This window comes from Pezoporus wallicus, unplaced genomic scaffold (genome assembly GCF_028554395.1).
Source record: "Pezoporus wallicus isolate ANWC-B61680 ecotype Strahan unplaced genomic scaffold, APGP_CSIRO_Pwel_v1 scaffold_11491, whole genome shotgun sequence".
Lineage (NCBI taxonomy): Eukaryota > Metazoa > Chordata > Aves > Psittaciformes > Psittacidae > Pezoporus > Pezoporus wallicus.
The window spans coordinates 3,094,708-3,115,741 of NW_026642649.1; the positions used below are offsets into that span (position 1 = coordinate 3,094,708).

The 21,034-nt window shown below is 38.6% G+C and overlaps 1 protein-coding gene across 7 annotated transcripts in view; it reads left to right on the forward strand.

Annotated features, from left to right (window-relative positions):
- Window positions 1-21,034, forward strand: part of ULK4 (unc-51 like kinase 4) — a 194,810-nt gene that overhangs the window by 41,305 nt on the left and 132,471 nt on the right. For all 7 annotated transcript variants that reach the window (XR_008975160.1, XR_008975159.1, XM_057431492.1 and 4 more), the window contains 5 exons: window positions 6,286-6,468; window positions 11,386-11,513; window positions 13,521-13,654; window positions 17,861-17,982; window positions 18,303-18,359. Coding sequence is in view for 5 of the 7 variants with exons in the window: in XM_057431492.1 (XP_057287475.1) it covers window positions 6,286-6,468; window positions 11,386-11,513; window positions 13,521-13,654; window positions 17,861-17,982; window positions 18,303-18,359 (624 nt within the window). In the remaining 2 variants the exon portion in view is untranslated. The remainder of the gene's footprint in view (window positions 1-6,285; window positions 6,469-11,385; window positions 11,514-13,520; window positions 13,655-17,860; window positions 17,983-18,302; window positions 18,360-21,034) is intronic.

Below are 21,034 nucleotides of genomic sequence, written 5' to 3' on the forward strand. Positions count from 1 at the left end.
TGAGTCATCATTTTTTGGAACATCTGTTTTCTTATGATGGTGATCATGAGTTACGTTTGAAACATCTAATCTTTCAAATAATCAATTGAATTCTTGCAAAATTGCTGTGGGGTTTTTTTGCACGGTGTTTTACGTGAAAAATGTTTATTCTTTTTATCTTGGACTTTTGCTCAGAAGGCGTATTTGAAATCACCGTGTTACTTCCTATAAAATCATCAGGGTTATTCTTTGCCCTGAATTTGTAAGTTAATGCAGATGAGAAGACAAACAGAGCTATGACATGCAAGCAGGTTTGGAACAAAAAGATTTGTGAGGTAGAAAATACCTAGCAGGGCTGTGAGTTTAACCATACCCACCAATACAGGTAATAACTGAGGACTGAACAGTAAGTTGATTTATTTTAAATGAAGTGTGGTAACTGGATGCTCATTTCCTGAGAAGAGCTCAGGCTCACTAATGAGTTTACTGTTGGCTTCCCAGATGGAAAATGGTAATGTTGCTGCAGCAGCAGTATGGGCTTAGACACATCTAGCATTGAGGTAATAAAGGAGAGGGAATAAAAATATAGCTGAAGGGGTAGATGGTAGAATCAACTTATAATTTTCAAAAATATAAGTATGTATTCAATATTTACCTCCGTGTGTATTTGTGGCAGAGCCTTTCCTGGGAATTAAACTGCTCAGATACTGGGAGAATGTGTTGACCTTTTTGAACCATAAACTTATTTAGTAAAATATGCATTACAAAAGCCTTTGTTCTGTGGTACCAGAAATTCTTTGTAAAAACTTAGTCCTGGAGCTTATATGGGTAAAAATGTAAAATATATGTTTAACCTTTATACAGATCATTTATGGCTTAAGCTTGCTTGTAAGTCTGGCTGGTTGGCTTCTTTATTCAGAAAGGTTCTTTTTGAGACTTCTACCTATTTGATCTGTGAATTTTTATGCTTGCATCAAGACTGCATATATGGTGTAAGACTGGAGATGAGAGTTGTGATTTCTCTTATATATTGAGTATTTAAACAAGTCTGCAAAATTCTCTTTCCTCCCATTACTTTTGCCATAAGGGATGTTTTGTGCCTTGTGCTTTCAGTTCTTGTCAGTCATTAGACTGGGCAGTTGTTACTTGTTTGCTGTTATATCTTAGCTCTTTATGTCTTTCAACTTGTCCTGAAGTTTTCCTCTTGTTTCCATGCTATCCACTTGGAGAACTTTGCTTCGGCATTTACCATTCCCTTGGCTCCTACACCAGCCTTCCAGGGCTGCTCTGGTTTTAGGGGCTTATTGGACAGTTGCGCCTATTTTGTATGCCACAGTGAGCAGCGTATCTCAGAGGAACAGTCTGAACTACATTCAAACACTGAGCAGAGAAAGATCACCAGAGGGCATGTCAGTGGGTTCTTATTTTTACCCTCTTGAAAAGTCAGTTTTGTCTTGGAAAATATAGTGTGCTTCAGGTAGGCAAGAGCTTTTTTTTCTGCTCAGTGAGATGTGCAAGTTATGCTTGTGATTCTCAAGAATACGCTTGTTATCAGTGCAGACTCTATGGCTTTTTGTAGCGGTGGGATCATGGGTTAGTATCATGAGTGCCATATGGCTTGCACACTTTACCTTTAGGTGAGGTTTCTAGTGGCAGTCAGAAGAGAGGGTTGTTGTTTGTCTCTCTCTATCCTCAGACTCTTTTGAGATCCCAGATCATTTGACCCTCCCAGTGCTGTAAGGTTGAGATGAACCGCTGAAAAATCCTTTCTTTGCCACAATATTTATGCTATGGGTAGCTAACCTCTCTTAAGCACGGCTGAAGTTGCCTTTTTTCCATAGCATCTGATCAGAAGAAAATCTTCATGCATCATAACAAGTGAGGAGATAGAAAATATCATAGATTTTGAGTTCCTTAATTTCTTCACCTCTTGTCACTGTGGTAGAGGAACCTGATCTCTATGGGCTTCTTGCTCAACCAAGGGTGTTAAATGCAGTGACGTGTAGTAAGTTACCATATTTATTTATAGGGTAGTTCAAATTGAACTTTGGACTTGGTGATCATAAAAGTCTTTTCCAACCTAGCTGATTCCATGACTCTATGAAACATCTGGCACTCCTGGGTTGGCACTTTTCAGACTTGCAATGATACTGCTTTTGCCAAGCTCTTATATCCTATTTTTTTTGTTTCCCTTTATAATGGAAGTTGAAGGACATTTCTCAAAAGACTATTAGTCCTGAAGAACTACTCTAGAAGCCCTTGTATAGATGACATGTTAGGATAAAGCAGTGTGTTTTAGGAGGTCATGGCAGCTGCAATTATCAGGATTCCCTAGAATCAGCTGATACGTGGGACATACTATCAATGGCACTTGTCAGTCTAAGTAAGAAAGATGTCTTTCTCTCAACTTTTCTCTCCCAAAGTTCTTAAGCAGTGCATGCTTTAGTGTAAGGCCAGCATTTTAAAAAGATGACCATGTTGTGTTGTGCACACTGAGTTTGGCTGAGGCAGAATTTTCTTCAACATCTTGTGCAAATCTGAAGTAGAAGTGTACGTATGGACAATATAAGCAAAAAAAGCCAACCCAACTCTTCCAAAGAAACGTGGTTTTCCTGTGAAGGCAGTAGGCTTCCTGGAGATCGTACCTTTTCCTTGCATGGTTACTGAGTTTTTAATCATGCTGGAGGTAGAGCTTGCTCCAGACTAACATATTGGAGAGCTTTGAGTGAAAGCAGCAGTGAGGGATACTGCAGGAGTAAGAGACGTTGACTTTTCGACATCCTTGATCCAACAGCTTTGTGTCTTGTTTTTCTGGTCTTCATAGAAATTATTGCTATCCATGTAGCCAATTCTGTCTCCTTCTTCCACTCAGATCGTTTCACATAAGTATGCTTGGGTCTGAATATGATCCTGGGTTTCCCACCCTTCCCATCCCTCCCAGTGTTTTGGGGTTTGTGTCCTGTATCAAAAGTCTGAGGTTTCATTATTTTATACTGCATATGAAGTAGATTAGACAAGGAAGCTTATGAAGTAGGATACACTAAGGTAGTACTCTAATTCTGTTGCTGCTTTGTAGTGAAACACTGCAGTAATAAGATGGTGAGCTTATTTATTGGATTTCTTACTCAATGCTTGATATAAGTCATGGTTATGTGTTAATACTGCTGGGGTATTTGTGTTTATAATCTTTAGGAAAAAAAAAAAACAACAATTAATATTGAAATCTAACATGGGCAGATCTTTTAACAACTGAAATTTATAGAGGTTTCAGTGGCATACTGATTTTGAAAGTAAAGTATTAATGTATTCTCCAGCTATATCGGACAATTTCTGCATTCATTAAATTGTTCCTATAGATCTGTAAGCATTTCTCTTCTGTATGACCACATAAACTGAAATCATCAGTGTCCTGTTGTATTTTATTATGCATCCATTCCTGCAGCCTTTGAATGTGTCCTGAAGAATTTATTCCTGACTGACACCTACATTCACATGTAAAAACACATTTCTGTTAACAAATACATGTGTCATACCTTTACCTAGAGCTAGCAGGCTGTCTGCGGAGAATAATTAGCAGTAAGGCACTTTACTAACGATTATTTCGATCAATAATAAAAATACATCAAGAAGATTCTCTGTCTTCAGTCTCTAGAGCCAAGAAGTGACACTTTACCTTGTCCTCCTGTCAGAGGTGGCAAACGGGGACTGTGTCTCTGTACTTTTGCTCACTTTGGAGTCCAGCATGCCTCGGGTAAATATCACAGATTTTGCCTGTAGGAAAGCTCTGTCTTTTTATCATTTTGCTAGGCTCAGAGAAGAAATCATGCTGTAAGGTGTCAGAGTGACATTCTGACAAGCTCAGCAGCAAGAAGAAGACTTTCAGTCGACTGAAAGTTTTAAATTCTGGTTTTTAAATAATTTTTGATTTTGAGATGGCTTTTTCCATTGAAGGAGGAGTAACAGAACGTAAGCCACTTGAATGGAAATGAATTTGGGGAAGCTCAACGTAATCTTTTGGGGGCTTGTTTTGATTTTGTTTTTCTTGACTAATTGGTGCTGTATAATTTGGGTCAGAGACCGGGGTATTGCAGATACGTTAATGTATTCATTCTCAGACTTGAGAGTCATGGAGTACATCCTGAAAGGGTGAATGTTATCCAGCCACCGTATTGGCATGTAAGACCTGAAGGCAATGGATATTCTATGATGAGGTATAGATGATCATAGAATATTTCAAATAGGAAGGACTGATAAGGATCATGATGCAAGGGTTGGAGCTGCTGGGAGAAAAGGTGCTGGTTAAGGCTCTGCAGAGAGCAAGCACAGAGATGACAGTGCCAGGAAAGGTGCTGCCAGTGCCTTGCTCTCACTGTGATCATTTCATGTTCCAAGATTACTGCCTGCCTTTTCTCATCATTGGTTCCCAATTCCTGCTCCACCACCTTTTGACCTATCTCCATCTGTTCTCTCCAGATACTGGATTTACTGAAGTGGTTTAGGATGCTTTGTCTTCTCTCCCACTTTAAACTCTCTCCTGCTTTTCTGCTGAAGTGTTGGTTTCACTCCTACAGCAGAGCACTCTGTGACATATGAACTGGTGGGAATTTAAAGCCTCATCCCTTGGCTGCTGTCTCCAGAGCTTCAGTGTGATCCTAGATAGCCATGTCTTTCCTACTAGATTTGCCTGGGGCTCATCTGGTGGCCTGTGGCAGTGGTCACCCTTGTGTGATGAGGTCTGTAGCAGAGAGCTGAGGCACTGGCAAATCTGTATACACCATGTCAGCATTCCAAGTTAGCTCCATGTTGCTTTGGCACTAGATCCCAGCAGTTCACTGGTAACGTGACCCTCGAGAGTAAGTTTAGTGGATGCACATACCTCCTGCACGCTCTTGGTTTGAGAACTCGGTCTAGAGGTGTAGAGCTGGGTTGTATCCTTGGGGAAATAGAGCATGCTGTAGTAACAAGCTGAGATGGACTGTCTGTGTTTTAAAAGGTGTGGGGCGTGGAGGAAAAGAAAAGGATGCAATCAATACGGTTACTGGACCAGAAAGGACAAGGAAGAACAGGATCAGAGTAGATGAATAGTGTCAATAAAATGGCTGTTTAAAAGTCATAAGCTTTTGATTCATTGTCTTTTATACCTTCCTTTTATTTTTTTTAAGAGTGTTTTGAGTAATGTTTCCAAGGGCACTGGTGAACTGGGTAGTTTCTGAGGTTCTTACAAGGAAAGCTTTTCCTTGATGATAATATTCTGTGGATTTAATTGGCTGCAGTTGCTCTTTAATGAAACCTGGCTACTGAATACACTCCAAGTAAGCAGCAATATCTAAATATGGCTTGTCTGAAGAGAACAAAGGAGTGGTAATATTGCCTACTTTTCAAGAAGAAAGTTGCCTTTAGAGTTTTTCCATAAAACCAATTCAGATTTTCACATGTATCAAATTGAAATAATCTGTTTTCCTATCCTAACAAGGAAAATGAAATTTTAAATGTTTAAAGAGTCTTCATCTGGAGAGAGCAAAAGCAGTTACAGTATCTTGAAGGTTGTATTTCCAGGAGTATCAAAAGGAAAAGCTGTGTTGACTTGGAGATTAATCCACCCTGGAGGCCATTTGGTGGTGTTTGCTATGAAATAGCTAAATTAGTATGCACTAAACAGATTTGTACTTGCTTCACTTGGGTACAGTCACTTTCTGTTAGAATTGTTTTAGTCATTGATACTTGTAAATCAATTATTTGGAGATTAGTTTCCATGTTTACTATACTAAACACTGTATCTAGACCTAAAGTAAGTGTCTAGATCTAAAGATGGACTTCCAGTGGTGAACTACTGCATATCAGATTATAGTCCATGAACAGAGAAAACAAAGATTCCTGCTTTTATGGGTGACAAGGATTTGTGTGGTGGGTGCCAGCTCTGTGTTTTCTGCTGCCTATGCTCATTTCTAGTACAGCCTTATCTGATGCTGCCTGCATTCTGTGCTTGATAAAACTCAAGCGTGGGCGAACCCGCTTCATCATTATTGTTCTCCAGAAGGAAAGAGTAATGTGATTCTGTATGAGTTGATGTTGTCACACCGAGTATTTTAGTTTCAGCTGCATGGAGTGCATAGCAATGTATCTAGAAGAATTCCAGGTCTCTCAAAATAAGTAGCCTTTTCTCCTAATACTTGTTTTATGAATAGAACTGTATGAATTCTCTATATTCCTAAACTGTTGGAAAGTCTCCACCTGTTTTTATTCTCCCTATTTTTCTTGAGATCACAATCCCATAGAATAACTGGGTTTTTTTTTCCACTTTTGTAGGCTTTATGCAGAATTACTCGCCACTCACCTAATGCTTTCCAGAGTGTCATTGAAAAAGTGGGATTACCAGCGGTACTAAATTCCTTGGCAAATGGAATATCCAAAATTCAGCAGCACATGCTCACCATGTTTTTGGCAATGTTATCATGTGGGATTCACCTACAGAGGCTGATTCAAGAAAAGGTTTGATTTCGGATTAATATTATTCACTGGCATGGGATTTCACTAATGGAAAGTTAAAATTGACTCTGGTAGTGGTTTTGTGCTTTTGAAATGCTTAATTTGGTGACATTTATATATCTGAATAGCAGGAAATTAGGAATGTTTATTATGTATTTTTTTGCTTAAAATCTAGATAATGAGGCGTATAGTTTTTCTCACAGATCTTCAAGAGATGGTAGTAATGGGTATTTAAATTGCTATTGCAGCTCGAATTCAGTCAAATTGGAAAACTGTACCCTGACCATAACTGATAACAGTCCTAAGGAAAAACAATAAGAAAAGCATGGGGACAGCTGTTTGACATAGCTCTCCCAGACATTTAAAAGAGAAAATAATGAATGTCCTGGCTGAATCTAAAGCCGTCCTTTATGCTCGCCTTAAAGGACCTCAGGCCAATTTGTAGATGAAGTATCTTGCAGAAATTAGCATTTTAATAACTTAGGGTTTTCTTTGTAGTGTCACTGAATAAAACTGTTTCTGATTTATGTCTAGGATAATTTTGGAATAGACTATTAAAAGCTTTTTATTTTGATCACCAAATTATTCCATGTTTAGAAAAATAGTGTTGGTTTGTGGTTTTTTTTGATAGTAAGTCTGCAAAATTCAAAAAGAAAAGTAATCCCCCACTGCTTGGAGAGGGTACAAATCACAAAGGAAATGTGAACTCTAGCTTGTGTTTTCATGAGATACTCTGCTGTAATGTATGCTGTAATCTGACAGTCATAGAATCATAGAACCAACTGGCTTGGGAAAGCCCTTCAAGCTCGCCCAGTCCAACCGTTCCCAGCACTCCAAGGCCACCACTAACCCATGGCACTGAGGCCTCGTCTCCACGCTGTGTGAACACTTGCAGGGACGGTGACTGCAGCCCTGCCCTGGGCAGCCTGTTCCAATGCCTGAGCACCCTCTGGGGAAGGAATTGTTCCTCAGCTCCATCTAAACCTGCCCTGGTGCAGCTTGAGGCCGTTTCCTCTTGTCCTGTCCCTTGTTCCTTGGGAGCAGAGACCGACCCCACCTCACTGCAACCTCCTCTCAGGCAGTTGTAGGGAGCGATACGGTGCCTCTTATCCCCACCTTATGAGCCTTCTCCTCTCCAGACTAAATGTTTACTGAGGCTGCACTCAGTCTCCTCATCCAAGATCATCCCTGAAGGTATTAAACTGGCCCTAATACCAAGCCCACTTGTATGAGCAGCACCACTTGTGACCGGTCGCCAACTAGATCTTATCTGTAACAATCTTTTGGGATTCAGTTGAGAGAGATAGTTTTAGTTGAGAGAGATATCTATTTTGCTTAAATTATAGTTTAGGATTTTGGAAGCAGAAAATAGATTTCTAATTTTCTTGAATAGGATCTAAAAGTATAATCCTGCTCCTGAATAGAACTGCCAGGTCCTGTCATATTACACGGAATAATGTTTTCTTGCTGAAACCTGAATTTAATAATCCATGCAACTTTCGGTAGTCCATGAGCATGACACACAAGTCTACCTTAATGAGAGAAGGGAAAAGCAAAAACAAGTGCCTAGTGTTGGCCTGCACATCATTTTGCCTCCTGTAGCATTTTTGTATACTATAAGAGGCATAAGGACCTCAGCGTTATGCAGGAAGTAGTGACAAGGTTGTGATTAGCTTTTTTGTACAGCTGCAAACCAATATATTAAAAGATGCTTAAGGATATAAATTCAAGATGGAGATCATTTAACTTTCTGTATGGTATCTGGAAACTCCCTTATCTTACAAGACTTCAGGCTGCGCTTGTTTTCTACTCCCTTCAAGAACAGTGATGAAAGCAGATACAAAATAAAAGCCAAAAGCAAAAGAGAAATGCAGTTCTGTGGTCATCTGTGCTAGTATAAATATTCAGAGAACTGCAGTAGCTAAAAGGGGCTGGTTTTTGTACCTCTCTGATACCAAGCCTTTCTGGTTTATTTTCTTGTCTTGAAAACAAATAAAGCTGAAATTATGTTTTTAAAATAAAGTGTGGAAAACCAGCTCAAAATCCAAAATCTTTTCCACACTACAACAGTAGATAAAGAAAACCCCAAACCACTGCTTATTACTTCTGTTTGGCTGCCAAGAATTTACCTTTGAGTGAAAACCACTCATTTAACATTTCAGATGCAGTTAGGTTCTGTCAGAGGTCAGATAATAGGGTGAGGTGAGCTTTATTTCTTCGGTTTTTTTTTCAAATACTAATAAGTAAAATTATTCGGAAAGTTGCAGCAATACCTTGTCACAACTGGGTTGCTTCTTCACTTCCCTGCCAATAGTCTCTTTTTATCTTGGCCATATCCAGTTATAGCACTGAATAGAAGAATATTTTTGCTTTCCAGAGCATGAGGACTTGAATATAGATGTGCTTTGGTTTGAAGTTAGAATTGTAGAATCCCAGAGTGGTTTGGATTGGAAAGGACCCTAAGATCATCCAGTTCCAACCCCCTGCCGTGGGTAGGGACACCTCACACTAGACCATGTCGCCCCAGGCTCTGTCCAACCTGGCCTTGAACACTGCCAGAGATGGGGCAGCCACAGCTTCTCTGGGCACCCTGTGCCAGCGCCTCAGCACCCTCACAGGGCAGAACTTCTGCCTTAGATCTAACCTGAATTTCCCCTGTTTCAGTTTGAACCCATCACCCCTTGTCCTGTCACTACAGTCCCTGATGGAGAGTCCCTCTCCAGCATCCTTGTAGCCCCCTTCAGACACTGGAAGCTGCTCTGAGGTCTCCACGCAGCTTCTCTTCTCCAGGCTGAACAGCCCCAGTGTTCTCAGCCTGTCTCCATACAGGAGGTGCTCCAGCTCCTGAGCATCCTTGTGGCCTCCTTTGTGTCTTTGTCATGGTGTCCTTGTACTTAGTCTGTCAAGTCTATTTATGTTAGTAGGCAGTGTTGCTTTACATGTACTTTTTCACTAAGTCTTTATGGGTTGTTTTTTTTTTAACATAAAAATTTGAGTTGAGTAATTTCATTAAAAAAACCACAGCAAACAAGCAAAAAACCCAAACAAACCAAAACCAGCAAACCAATCCACAAATGAAGAATCCCTCCTTCCTCCCTCCTTAAACCCACTTTATTAAGATTCCAGCCTTTGCTTTTTAGTAGATATTAAGAACTTCAGCACTTCAGGCTCATACTAGAGGAGCTACAAGCCGTGCTTCATGAGCTGTTGAAGTGTTTAAAGCAGTCTGTTTCCACAAATTATGCTTATTAAGCACAAGATTGAGGAACTCTTCTGTTCATGAAATAAATTACAGAGATACAAGACAGTTCTACAATAATTAACAGCAGTTTGTTTTTCAGGGATTCATGTAGTGGCTGTCTATGCTGACGGCTTTTGAAGGCAGTGTCAAGTAGGTATAAGAGTAAGAGCTGATGGTTTGTTGGTCAACTCTTACACTCCTTTTTCCAGTCTCTGTAAGAGGTACAGTTAATTGTTGCAAAGGCTGTTTCTAATAAATTATATCGAGTATTCTGTTTGGTTTTTTACAAAACTACCCAATTCTTCTACGTAGAAGAATAGTACAGATGAGTAGCAGATATTTTTATTCCTCAGAGGAATAAACCCCATCCCCATATGGTTTGTTTGTTCCCTTTCCCCCTTTTTTTTTCTCCTTTCCTGTTTTTTCCTCCTGCTTTCCTCTCTTTCTCTCTTTCCCCTTTTTTTAGCTTTCCCCTTTTTCCCCTTTTTCATTTACCTTTCACGTTTACAGCAGTTAAAACTCCTGAAGGTATGTCAACATATCATTGGACAGATCATAAATGAATCTAATCTTATGCTTTCTATAACTCATAATACTTCTGTTATTGATAATATGAGAGCTCTTTTTTCCTTCCTCTGATTCTCAGCTTTATTCTCTCAAAAGCTGAGGCAGTACACAGGAATCTCGCATCTTTCCATGTGTGAGGCCACATTCCAGAAACTAGAGAAGAAAGTCAAATTACAATTGAAATTGTAAATTTCAATTCACAGGGCAAAATAAGGGGAGCTAGAGAATAAAAGAAGCAAGCTGTGGTTTCAGAATCCAGTCAGCTATCCACTTGTAAGCTTTTGAAGGGAAATATTTCATGTTTATTCTTCATTTATCACTATCTTTGTTTAACTTTCAAAGTTATTCTTTCATTTGGATTTACAGGAGGAAGGAGTTAGCAAGGATCTTAGCTTCTTATGTATTGATTTTATCCTAGGAACGGAATGTAGTCAGTGGATTAGGGAAGTCATGGCCTTACTGCTTGCAGTTTATCCTTTTTCTTTCTTTCCAAGCCCTAATTTGGGTGGTTCCTTGCAAAGATGTTCTTCGCTTTAGGAATGCAAAATTTATTAAGATAGGAACAATCAGAGAAGGTTGAAACAGTTTTTCCACCTATTTGGAGCATCTGTTGCACAATTTAGGGTATGATGTAGACATAGTTGTATCCAAGAAAGTTGTTTTTAATCTTCCTACATGTATAGGAGTTAGCAGGTAAATATTTAATCATATTTGTGCTGAAACATTTATGTATGTTGAAAATCCTTCAGTTTTATCTTAAAAAAATATTAACATAGCCTACATTTATCCTTAAGGTAAGGCATTTTAAACTCTATCATATTTTGTAGTTTATTTTGTGCCATTTTAGACAAAGTGCATTACACAGTGTTTGCTTGTTGCAGCTTCAGAGAGATGTACAAAGCACCTTCGCACTGGGCCCATCTGTCTTGGACAGACAGTATTTAGTATTGGCTTATGGATTTACTTTTTCCTACGAGTGACATGAAAATTAAATTACTCATACAAAACACATGAAAATGAGCAGACTTTACATGTATATAGTGTTAAAATACAGCGCAAGTAACCTTTAGCCATAAAATAATGTTAATATCCTTGTGTTTATTTCCACCAAGGATTTTGTGATTACAATTACTCGTTTACTTGAAAGTCCTTCAACTTTCATTCGAGCAAAAGCCTTTCTGGTCCTGCTACAAGTTCTAATTAATAACAGGGAGACATTGCTACTCACTTGTCAAGCAAGGTAAGGTAGTAATGGAAGATGATTAGATATGTAATGTGTATTTTCATACTCATACCTGAAATACTTTAAAATGGGTGGTATTTTTGAGCCAGTGTATTAGGAGTGAACTCTTTTCTGTATGAAGCCTTGTATTCATGAGACTATCAAGAAAAGAGCGTTCTCTTTTTGTCTGGGCTCATCAGGTGATGATTATTCTCAAGGGGAAACCACTCTTACTGGGAGAGGCTTTCAAAGTAACTTCTGGTCCCAGTGAGCCTTAGAAGGAGCAGATTTTGCTTTGGGTAAGGGAAAAAGAGAGAATTCATGAGGTTACATAAACTTTTTATCTTTCTTAGAATAAATGAACTTATTTTGTATGCTTTTCAAATGGGATTAACTAAAACATGCTTTGAAAAAACGACCCCCCTCTCAGCAATAGAACCATTCATGTCGAACTCTATCCAGTCTATTTTAAGTAAAACGTAAACAGGTCTAAACATATTTCCATATAGACTTGGATGATTACTAAATGATGGAAGTGTTTTCTGGAAGAAAAAGCCCTACACATAAAAACTCTGATCTTTTGTCAAGTTTTTGTTCAAACTTAAAGAGTTTCTGAGTAAAAACTACTTGGTTGCCTGGAAAGGCTGGATTTAAAGCATCCAACGTTTTTGTATTAAAGACACTGAAAACTTTTTTAAGGCAAATGCTGTTTGAAGTGTGATATCAGATTTTTAAGTAGTTCTCTTCTACCAGACAAACCAAAATTCCCTGTAATTTAATGCAGTTTCCAGAGACTGCAAGAAAAACATGTCTCCATAGTCTCTGGGAGGTGCAGCTGAATGTGTTCCATCAGGGCTCTTGCAGAAGTGAAAGGGAGTCTTTAGATTTATCTCTATCTTTGCAGCATAGTTCTGGAAGGATAAGGTGAGTTGTAGTATTCCATAACAGTCATGCATTGTTTAGAGACCTAATCCTGCAAAAATGCATTCTTGGGTAGTTTTTATTTCATGAAGTAAACTGGCTTTTTGATGGAAAACCAGCTTTCCTAGGGTAACATTTTGTGTTTGTGAGTCCTGCAGTTTTGTTATGTACGCTTGAGTCAGCTTAAATAAGTTGTTTTCATACCTCTGTATGGCAGCATTCGTTATAAGAAGGGTATTAAAAAAGATAATACTGAAGTACATTCTTAAAATCCAGAGCATGGATTTCACTCACCAGCAGCAGGATTCTTTGCACAGGGCCTCCAGGGCCCAGATGTCAATATTATTCCCCTAAAGGGAAGTGTGGCCCTTCTGTCTATTCAAATGAGTATTTTAAAATACTGCCTGGAGCATTCTGTTACTGGTGTATTGTTAAAGCAAGCTCTTGTAAGTTAGCCAGTGGCTAATAAATCAGTTACCATAGTTCTGTGGGATGGCACAGCTACCTAGCACTTAGCAGTTAGAATATAAGCACTGAATTTGTCTTTAGAAATGCCAGATTTCTAGATAAAGGATATAAAGCTAGTTTGGACTTCTGTCTCTTTCAATGTGGCCATTCCAACTAGTGCTAACATTTTGAAAGCCTGGAGTATTATTTATGTATGTATGACTTTTCTTGACTGAAAGCTGGATCTCTTGTTACTTTGATGTAAATTACTTTTGCTCTTGGAAGTCTTACATGTTGAGAATGAATGCCTTTAGTCTTTTGCTTCTATTGCACATCTTGGCCTAGTCTCTCTCTGAGTCTGCAGAGAGATTTGCTCCTTACGTTAGCATCATACATTCATCTAAACTAATAGCAATGCACCTATAGTAGCTTAAGAGTTTCTTTCCTCTTGTTCGTTGACTCAATCATTTGTACTTATTTTTGAAATTAATTTATTGGAAAACAAGTCTAAAATTTCAACAAAATTACAGAGCCAAACCAAATGCATTGTCCTGATTGTAACCGCAGATACTGTAAATGTCTGGGTCAGTAGTATTTTGGAGATAAAGTGACATTTTTTATAATGAGAGGTAATGTTTTGTACTTGCTTAAATACAGACTCGTGATGTATATTGAAAGAGACAGCAGAAAGACCACGCCAGGAAAAGAGCAGCAAGGCAGCAGTGAGTACCTGTCAAAATGCCTGGATCTTCTCGTATGTCACATTGTGCAGCAGCTGCCAGGGATTCTAGGTAAATTCGCTTGGTTAACTGAACAAATCTTGCCTTTGATTACTCCCTCAAGAAACAAATATCTCTTGCCATATACAGGTGGAAAGACTGTAGTAATCTGATTGTGTGAAGTTTGCATGTTACCAGTTTCATGAATTTTTTAGTTATGTCATGTCATGATCAGATAATTTGTACTGGAATGCATGATTTTCTATATTAAATGTAGAACCACAGAATGGTTTGGGTTGGAAAGGATCTTAAGTTCATGCAGTTCCAACCCCCTGCCATGGGCAGGGTGCCTCACACTAGACCATGTCACCGAAGGCTGTGTCCAGCCTGGTCTTGAACACTGGCAGGGATAGGGTAGCCACACCTTCTCTGGGCAACCCGTGCCAGCGCCTCAGCACCCTCACAGTAAAGAGCATCTTCTTACATCCAACCTACACTTCCCATTAATGTTTTTCATTTGGTGAATGGTAAGCCCTGTCAGCTCAGTCAGGAATCATAGAATAGTTAGGGTTGGAAAGGACCTTAAGATCATGCAGTTCCAAACCCCTTGTCATGGGCAGGGACACCTCACACTAAACCATGTCACACAAGGCTCTGTCCAACCCAGCCTTGAACACCACCAGGGATAGAGCATTCACAACTTCCCTGGGCAACCCATTCCAGTGCCTCACCATCTTTACAGTAAAGAACTTCTTCCCTGTATCCAATCTTAACTTCCCCTGTTCAAGTTTGAACCCGTTACCCCTTGTCCTATATTTTCCAGCAGAAATTTGCTTGGGTGTAGCAGCTGAAGTCCTGTCATCACTGAAAATGCTCATAGTGGGACGAGGGGAGGAGGGGTCTTGCAGAAGGAAAGGCACACGTGGAAATGGGAGAAAACTTGCAAACTGAAGGGCATAATTTGGACTCACTGGACAACCAGAGAAGAAACTGAAGTAGAAAGAAATAGGTTCAAGAGTCTGGGGAGTCAGTTAAGAGAAGATGATGAAATAGGATGGGAATTGTGGCCATTTGTACAGAAGAAATAGATAAAATCTTGAAAAAAATAAGGAGAATCTATTGTTGAGATTTGAATATAGGGTTGATTGTGAATGAAAGAAATGTCACAGGAATTATCCTAGATGAGGAAGAATGGAGGGATTGTCTTTCCTGGAAAAAGCTGTGCTATACATTTTATGGGGAAAAATGAGGGCTTTGTTTGGAAAAAAAAAATGATTAGGAGTGAACAAAAGAAGAAAAGAAAGATGGAAGGAAGTAAGTTAGGGAGGAAAGGGAAGAAGGAGGAGGGGAAATGGGAGAAGGGGAGAGAAGGGAAGGGAAGAGAGGAGGATTGGAAGAAAGGGAAGAGGTGGGGAAGAAGGGAAGGAACTGAGTGGAGGGAAGGGTGGAGGGATGGAGGCAAGGAAAGGAAGAGACAAGAAGGAATGAAGTAGAAATTATGAGATCAGTGTGGCTAGTCTGAATCATCATTAAAATTCTAATTAAAACTTGTGGAGGGTGGGGGGTGTCCCATAGAATAGCATAAGAAGGCTAAATAGGAGACAAGGAAGGAAATGCTGGGAGTATTCAAGAAAAGAAATGGAGCAAACCCACCTCTGTTTGTATGTGCTTTGTCATTGAATGATAAAACGTTTTCTTCATGAAATTATTTTCTGATGAGATGATACCTGTTTTATTTTTCATCTTCTCTACATTATCCCTAGAATACTGAAAAGGAACTGGTAGCACTGCAAAGGTCAGTAGACCTAAATGTCACGTTGCTATTTTAAAAGCAGCTTTACTTCCTATATCAATGCAAATTTTTGCCTTCCTGCAAACACCTGATCCCTTTTTTCTACCCAAGTAGCAGGTTTGCATATTGGTTATATTTTGTGATTTGAAAGTCTCACACTATAAACGTTTGAGGCAGAAATTCACCTCCTGCTCTCTGTATGTACTATATGCAGTTGATAGAGTAGGTCCAGATATTTCCTCAGAACCTGGAAGTACTGACCATCAAATATCTATCATTATAATACCGAATACATCAATTGCTTTAATTTGTATTCTGTTGGGATTTTTACTGCTGATGCACAGTTTCAATGCACTGTTGACACCTGCTATAGCAAGCATAACCTTTACACTCTGTTTTCCTTTCCAAGCTAGATTTGTGTGTTTATTGCTTTTATTATCTGTCCATATTTGTGCACATTTGTCAGAAGGCATTTTATTGTTCTGAGTATGATAAAGGAACATGTTCTGCTTGAGGGGGTAAAAGCTCTAGGCTCCTAAGAAAAAAAACGGATCTGCAAACTGAAACGCTTAAAGCAGTTTAACTGTTGGTTTAGAATTAATCCTAGCTGGCTTTTTTGATACGCAGTTATATAAGCTCCTTACTGATCCCATCTTCTTCCACCAGATGTAGCTATAACCCAAATAGATTCACAAATTGTAGAAATGAGCCCTAAAGATACATTGAGACACATGAAATAAATTATTAATCGGGTGGATAATTTTTAAAGTGTTCACTTGTAGGTAAGAAAGTAATTGTATTTCTGCTTTTATATTATTTAATCTCTTCTAGGAAGTAAGTATAATTTGCTTAAATCATACTGAAAATTAAAGTAACCATATCTATCAACTGCAAAATTGGCAAATGTGATGATTATATAGGACTTGAAACGTAGGGAGATTGTTCAGCAAGTTCTTTGTTGCTAGTCACAGAGAGGTCTTGTTGAATTACAGTCTTACGAGTAATTCAAACACAAATGTGTTGATGAAAAATCCATCTTTTGGTTTATGTATTTGGAAAGTTTTAGGCAATGCTTTCTTTTTTTCTTGAGCAGCATATTATAGAACGAATCAAATCTTCCAGGCTAGATATTTTTACAATCTATTTTAGTGCCAGGATCTGCCATTCCTGCTTATGCTGAAAACTGAACTCCATGGGAGCAGAAAAAAAGCATTGGTATTATTCAACATGAATAAAGTGACTTACTCTGAAAGGAAGGGCCTTTTCTGGCATAAAAATAATATAAAATACTAAATCGTATTCTTTATTTGTATAATGTCTCTGTGACTTCCTTTTCACAGTTTTGTGTAGCTCTCAGGGTAAAAATACAGTAAGTGTCCTCAAGACAGGATTTGGCTTTTAATATTTTCAGGTTATAGAGACAGAATTTCCTTCTTTGCATATGAGCTGTGAGTTTTCTGTAGCTGCTTCTGTTCTTTATCCCATGCATAGTCTTGCTTTTCTGGGACAATGTAACACAAACTCAGTGTAATGTTCCTTGATTATTTTTTTTGTATGTTTCTTCTGAAGTTTGAAGTATAATTTTCACTATTGCAATTAAAATTTTGTTCCCTCATTATTTTGTTTGAGGTTTGCTATGGGGCCAAATAAGTTCTGTTATTGACCGGCTGCTGTCTCTTTTATGAGAAGATGAGAATTCAGGTTGCTTTAGGTCACTTGCATTATTGTTAATCTTGTGTATGAGAATGCCTAAACAAGTTGCAAATGCCCCATCCCTGGCAGTGTTCAAGGCCAGGTTGGACGGGGCTTGGAGCAACCTGGTCTAGTGTGAGGTGTCCCTGCCCATGGCAGCGGGCTGGAACTGGATGATCTTAAGGTCCTTTCTAACCCAAGCCATTTTATGGTTCTGTGACAATGTATGTGTGTGTCGCTGGTGGAGGGATCTTTTATAGGGGGGAGGATGCTTGTGTCTTTCTTCCAGTGGTACTATGCTGCAGGAAAAAACATACTGCTTGAGCATGATGTCACCCACTAATCATGATGAATTCAGCTCCTGCTCAGCTGGAATGTCATCAGAAATTTGCTTTTTATTTCACTGGAAATAGAACTGCATTCATAGATTTTTCAAGAATATAATTCCATGTATATGTAGCCACCTAAAGCCAGTGTATGTTCACCCTGCCAAGAAGGGTTTTCATCTTTTCTTCTGCACCTGCCTGATGTTTCTATCCTCACCTTCTGCCAGAGGTCACATTTGTGCACCTGCCTCTGTAGCCAGAGCAGGAAATTGGCGTGGCTGAGAACAGAGCTGGGAAAAAGTGCTGGATCAGCCTGATTTATCATGCAGTCACATGAGCACTACCTTCAGCAGGAGGAGGGGGACCGGATTGAATAGAGGATACTGGAACAGAGCTGGTTTATATGTCGTTTGCTGCTGTTTAGTAAAGCAATTGCATCAAATCGGTCTCAAATGTTATTTTCTGTAGGTGACATTCTCACTGCCTTAACTAATGTCTCTGGACGGAAACACCCATCAACAGTTCAGGCCAAACAGCTGAAGATGTGCCTTCCTATGATGCCTGTAGTGCTGCATCTTGTGACATCCCAGGTAGATCTTTCTTCCAAAAATTGTTAAACAGGACAAATTCTTGCAGTTTCCCAAAATCTAATTTCTGCTGGTGATGATCAGAATGAATAAAATAGAGCTTTTATTAATGTCTGGATATTTTGAGTATTCCAGCTATACCACAGCATTGAAGATGTAAGCCTTGTTTTAGCACACTACAAGACAGCTCCAATGATAGAAGCAAATAAGTATCTTGTCTTCTTTTTTTTAACATGACTGTGAAATAGAGGTTTTACTTATTCTGGTCACAAGATACACATTTAATGCATTTTTTTTTTTCAACTTTTGCTAAATCCAAACAGGTATTTCGTCCCCAGATAGTCACAGAGGAGTTTCTTTTCAACTATGGGACCTTACTTGTGAGTATAGCTGTCTAAGTTAAATCTTGTTTACAAAATACACATACACATAACAGTGGGGGAATTCTTTTAATGTAACAAAATTACATTAAATCTTAATGTAATAAAGTTCCATTAGATTTATAAATTGGAGAGAGAACTTGATTCTGAATATAAAATTTAAGCTTTGATTGTATTAAAAACTGTATTAGAAAAGATTTTCAGTAGTGATCTGTTGGGTCAAAGGGAAAATGCTCTAACTGATATTCAAGTATAGAGAAACTCTGCACGTGTCTAACAAACTGGGTATTTCCTGTGTGCATTATTTCAGAGTGGAAAAGTTTAGTTCTGAATTACACACACTATTTTACGCTAGTTTTTATGACTAGAAATGGAAGATAAATTATAATCTAATCTGTATTTTTAGAAATTCTTTCCTTTTGTCACTTTTTTCCTCATCAGTACTTTTACACTGTATTTAGTTGATGAAAAGCTGAGTAGTATAAGATACAGAGCTGTTTGTCTCACACTATCATCTACAACCTATTTATGACATTAGCAATAGAAAATTAACTGTGCCATGGGATGTAATGCAGTTTCCTCATAGGAAAACAGTTGTTTCTGCTAAATGAGAAAAAAAAAAGCAAGTTTAAAACTGTGTATCAGGGTTAAGCTAATACTTTTAAGTATATGGATTCCTAAATGCCAACTGGGTGTTTACTTGCACAACAGCATGAAGAAATGCTTCACCACAAGCAGCTAGATTAAAGTTTACTGTTCACATTCATTTTTCTTTATCCTTTGATTCCAAGAAAATGTGGGTTTAATTTGGTTCTACTAAAATATTTGTATAAAAATTAGCATTAGGATGACTAAAAACGTTTTTCAGCTGCCAATGTTGAATTGCAAAACCCTTCCCCTCCTTGAAGCATATGTAGCTACACTGTAGATTTATGAATGGTTTCCAATCAACCTTCTAGCAAGTGAAATTCTTTGTCACCAATATAGGTACAGCAGAGCAGGCACCATGTAAGTTTTATTTTGATGTGTGTTACTCCAGTTTGCATGAACTACTGACTGAAGAAGTCAGGCTATTTATACTAGAACAGCTTTTGTTTCAGATCAGGGAGGAGAAGATTGCTTTAATGAATATTTCCTCCATCTCAGAATCATAGAACCACAGAATCAACTAGGTTGGAAAAGCCCTTTAAGCTCATCCATTCCAACCATTCCCAGCACTGCCAAGGCCACCACTAACCCATGGCACTGAGGCCTCGTCTCCACGCTGTGTGAACACTTGCAGGGACGGTGACTGCAGCCCTGCCCTGGGCAGCCTGTTCCAATGCCTGAGCACCCTCTGGGGAAGGAATTGTTCCTCAGCTCCATCTAAACCTGCCCTGGTGCAGCTTGAGGCTGTTTCCTCTTGTCCTGTCCCTTGTTCCTTGGGAGCAGAGCCCAGCCCCTCCTGGCTCCATCCTATATATACTATTTCAATTTATGCATGAAAAAGGGAATATATCTGCATGAAAAGTAATATATCTGAAAAATTAATACCAAATTTGAATCCATTTTATGCAACTGTGTTTTGACATGACTGATAGAATTAATTCTGGAAGACTAACTGTCCATTCTATCAGGCAACAGTCTACTCTGGGATTTTGTGTTTAACAACATTCCCACTGATACCTAGAAAGGGACATTTGATCATTAGTTTGTACTTTTTCAGGGGAGGGTGCTACAATTGACTTTAGCAAGTCAGTCTGCCTTTCTTTCTTCCTTTTCTGATTTATTCAGAAATCATATTCTTAACAATGAGAAATGGTTAGGGGCAGAAAGAGTTGCTTGGGATCTGGAAGGAAAAGAGAATTTTTCCTGTAGCTGTTGTTCATTGAGATTGTTGTGGTTTTTTTCCTTGCTACTTTGAAGTTATTTCCATCATCTGTAATTTTCAGTAGTGTTGTGCAAAGAAATTGAGAGGGAGTCAGGATAGTCCTTTCATGTTTTCAGCTTGCAATAGAACTACACAGAGGTATAATTAGGTGCCCCAAAGGCGCAGCTAATAGTAGGCTCCTAGTGGAGTACATAGGGCACAGGCTCACCTGTAGCAGAATACACATACCATTCCGCTCCGTTGCTTAAAAACACCCAGCTAGCTGTTGTTTTGTATAAATACATCTTCTTGTGTCTCTAATACAAAATTAAGGAAACAAGCATTAGTAGCCAGAACAATTTTTGCACCAACTCTATGGATCTTTCCAAATCGGTCTTGAGACTATGGTTCAGTGTGAAACTGTCTCAAATGAGCAAACAAAATAATTTACTCTCTTCCAAAACAAGTTACTTAGGTAATAACAGGTGTTTTCCTTCAAATGGTCAGGAAGGTAACATGACATTTAGTTTTATAGAACCAGTTGGCTTTTATGACTGCCTCTGAAATGTATTTGAATTATGAAAAATAGAATTAGTTTCTAACTGTATTTTTAATTAGAGAAGAATCTTTCAGGTGTTTTTTACATGCTGAGAAAAAGATAACCCACCTAGACACATCTGCAAACTTACTATATAATAACAAAAGTTTAATTGACAAGGAAATATAAAACAAGCATAGTTTTCTTAATCTTTTACATCGCACAAATAAATAGATATGTGGTGCAAATTGAAAATGAGAAAAATGTTTGTCCGTGGTACATTCGCTG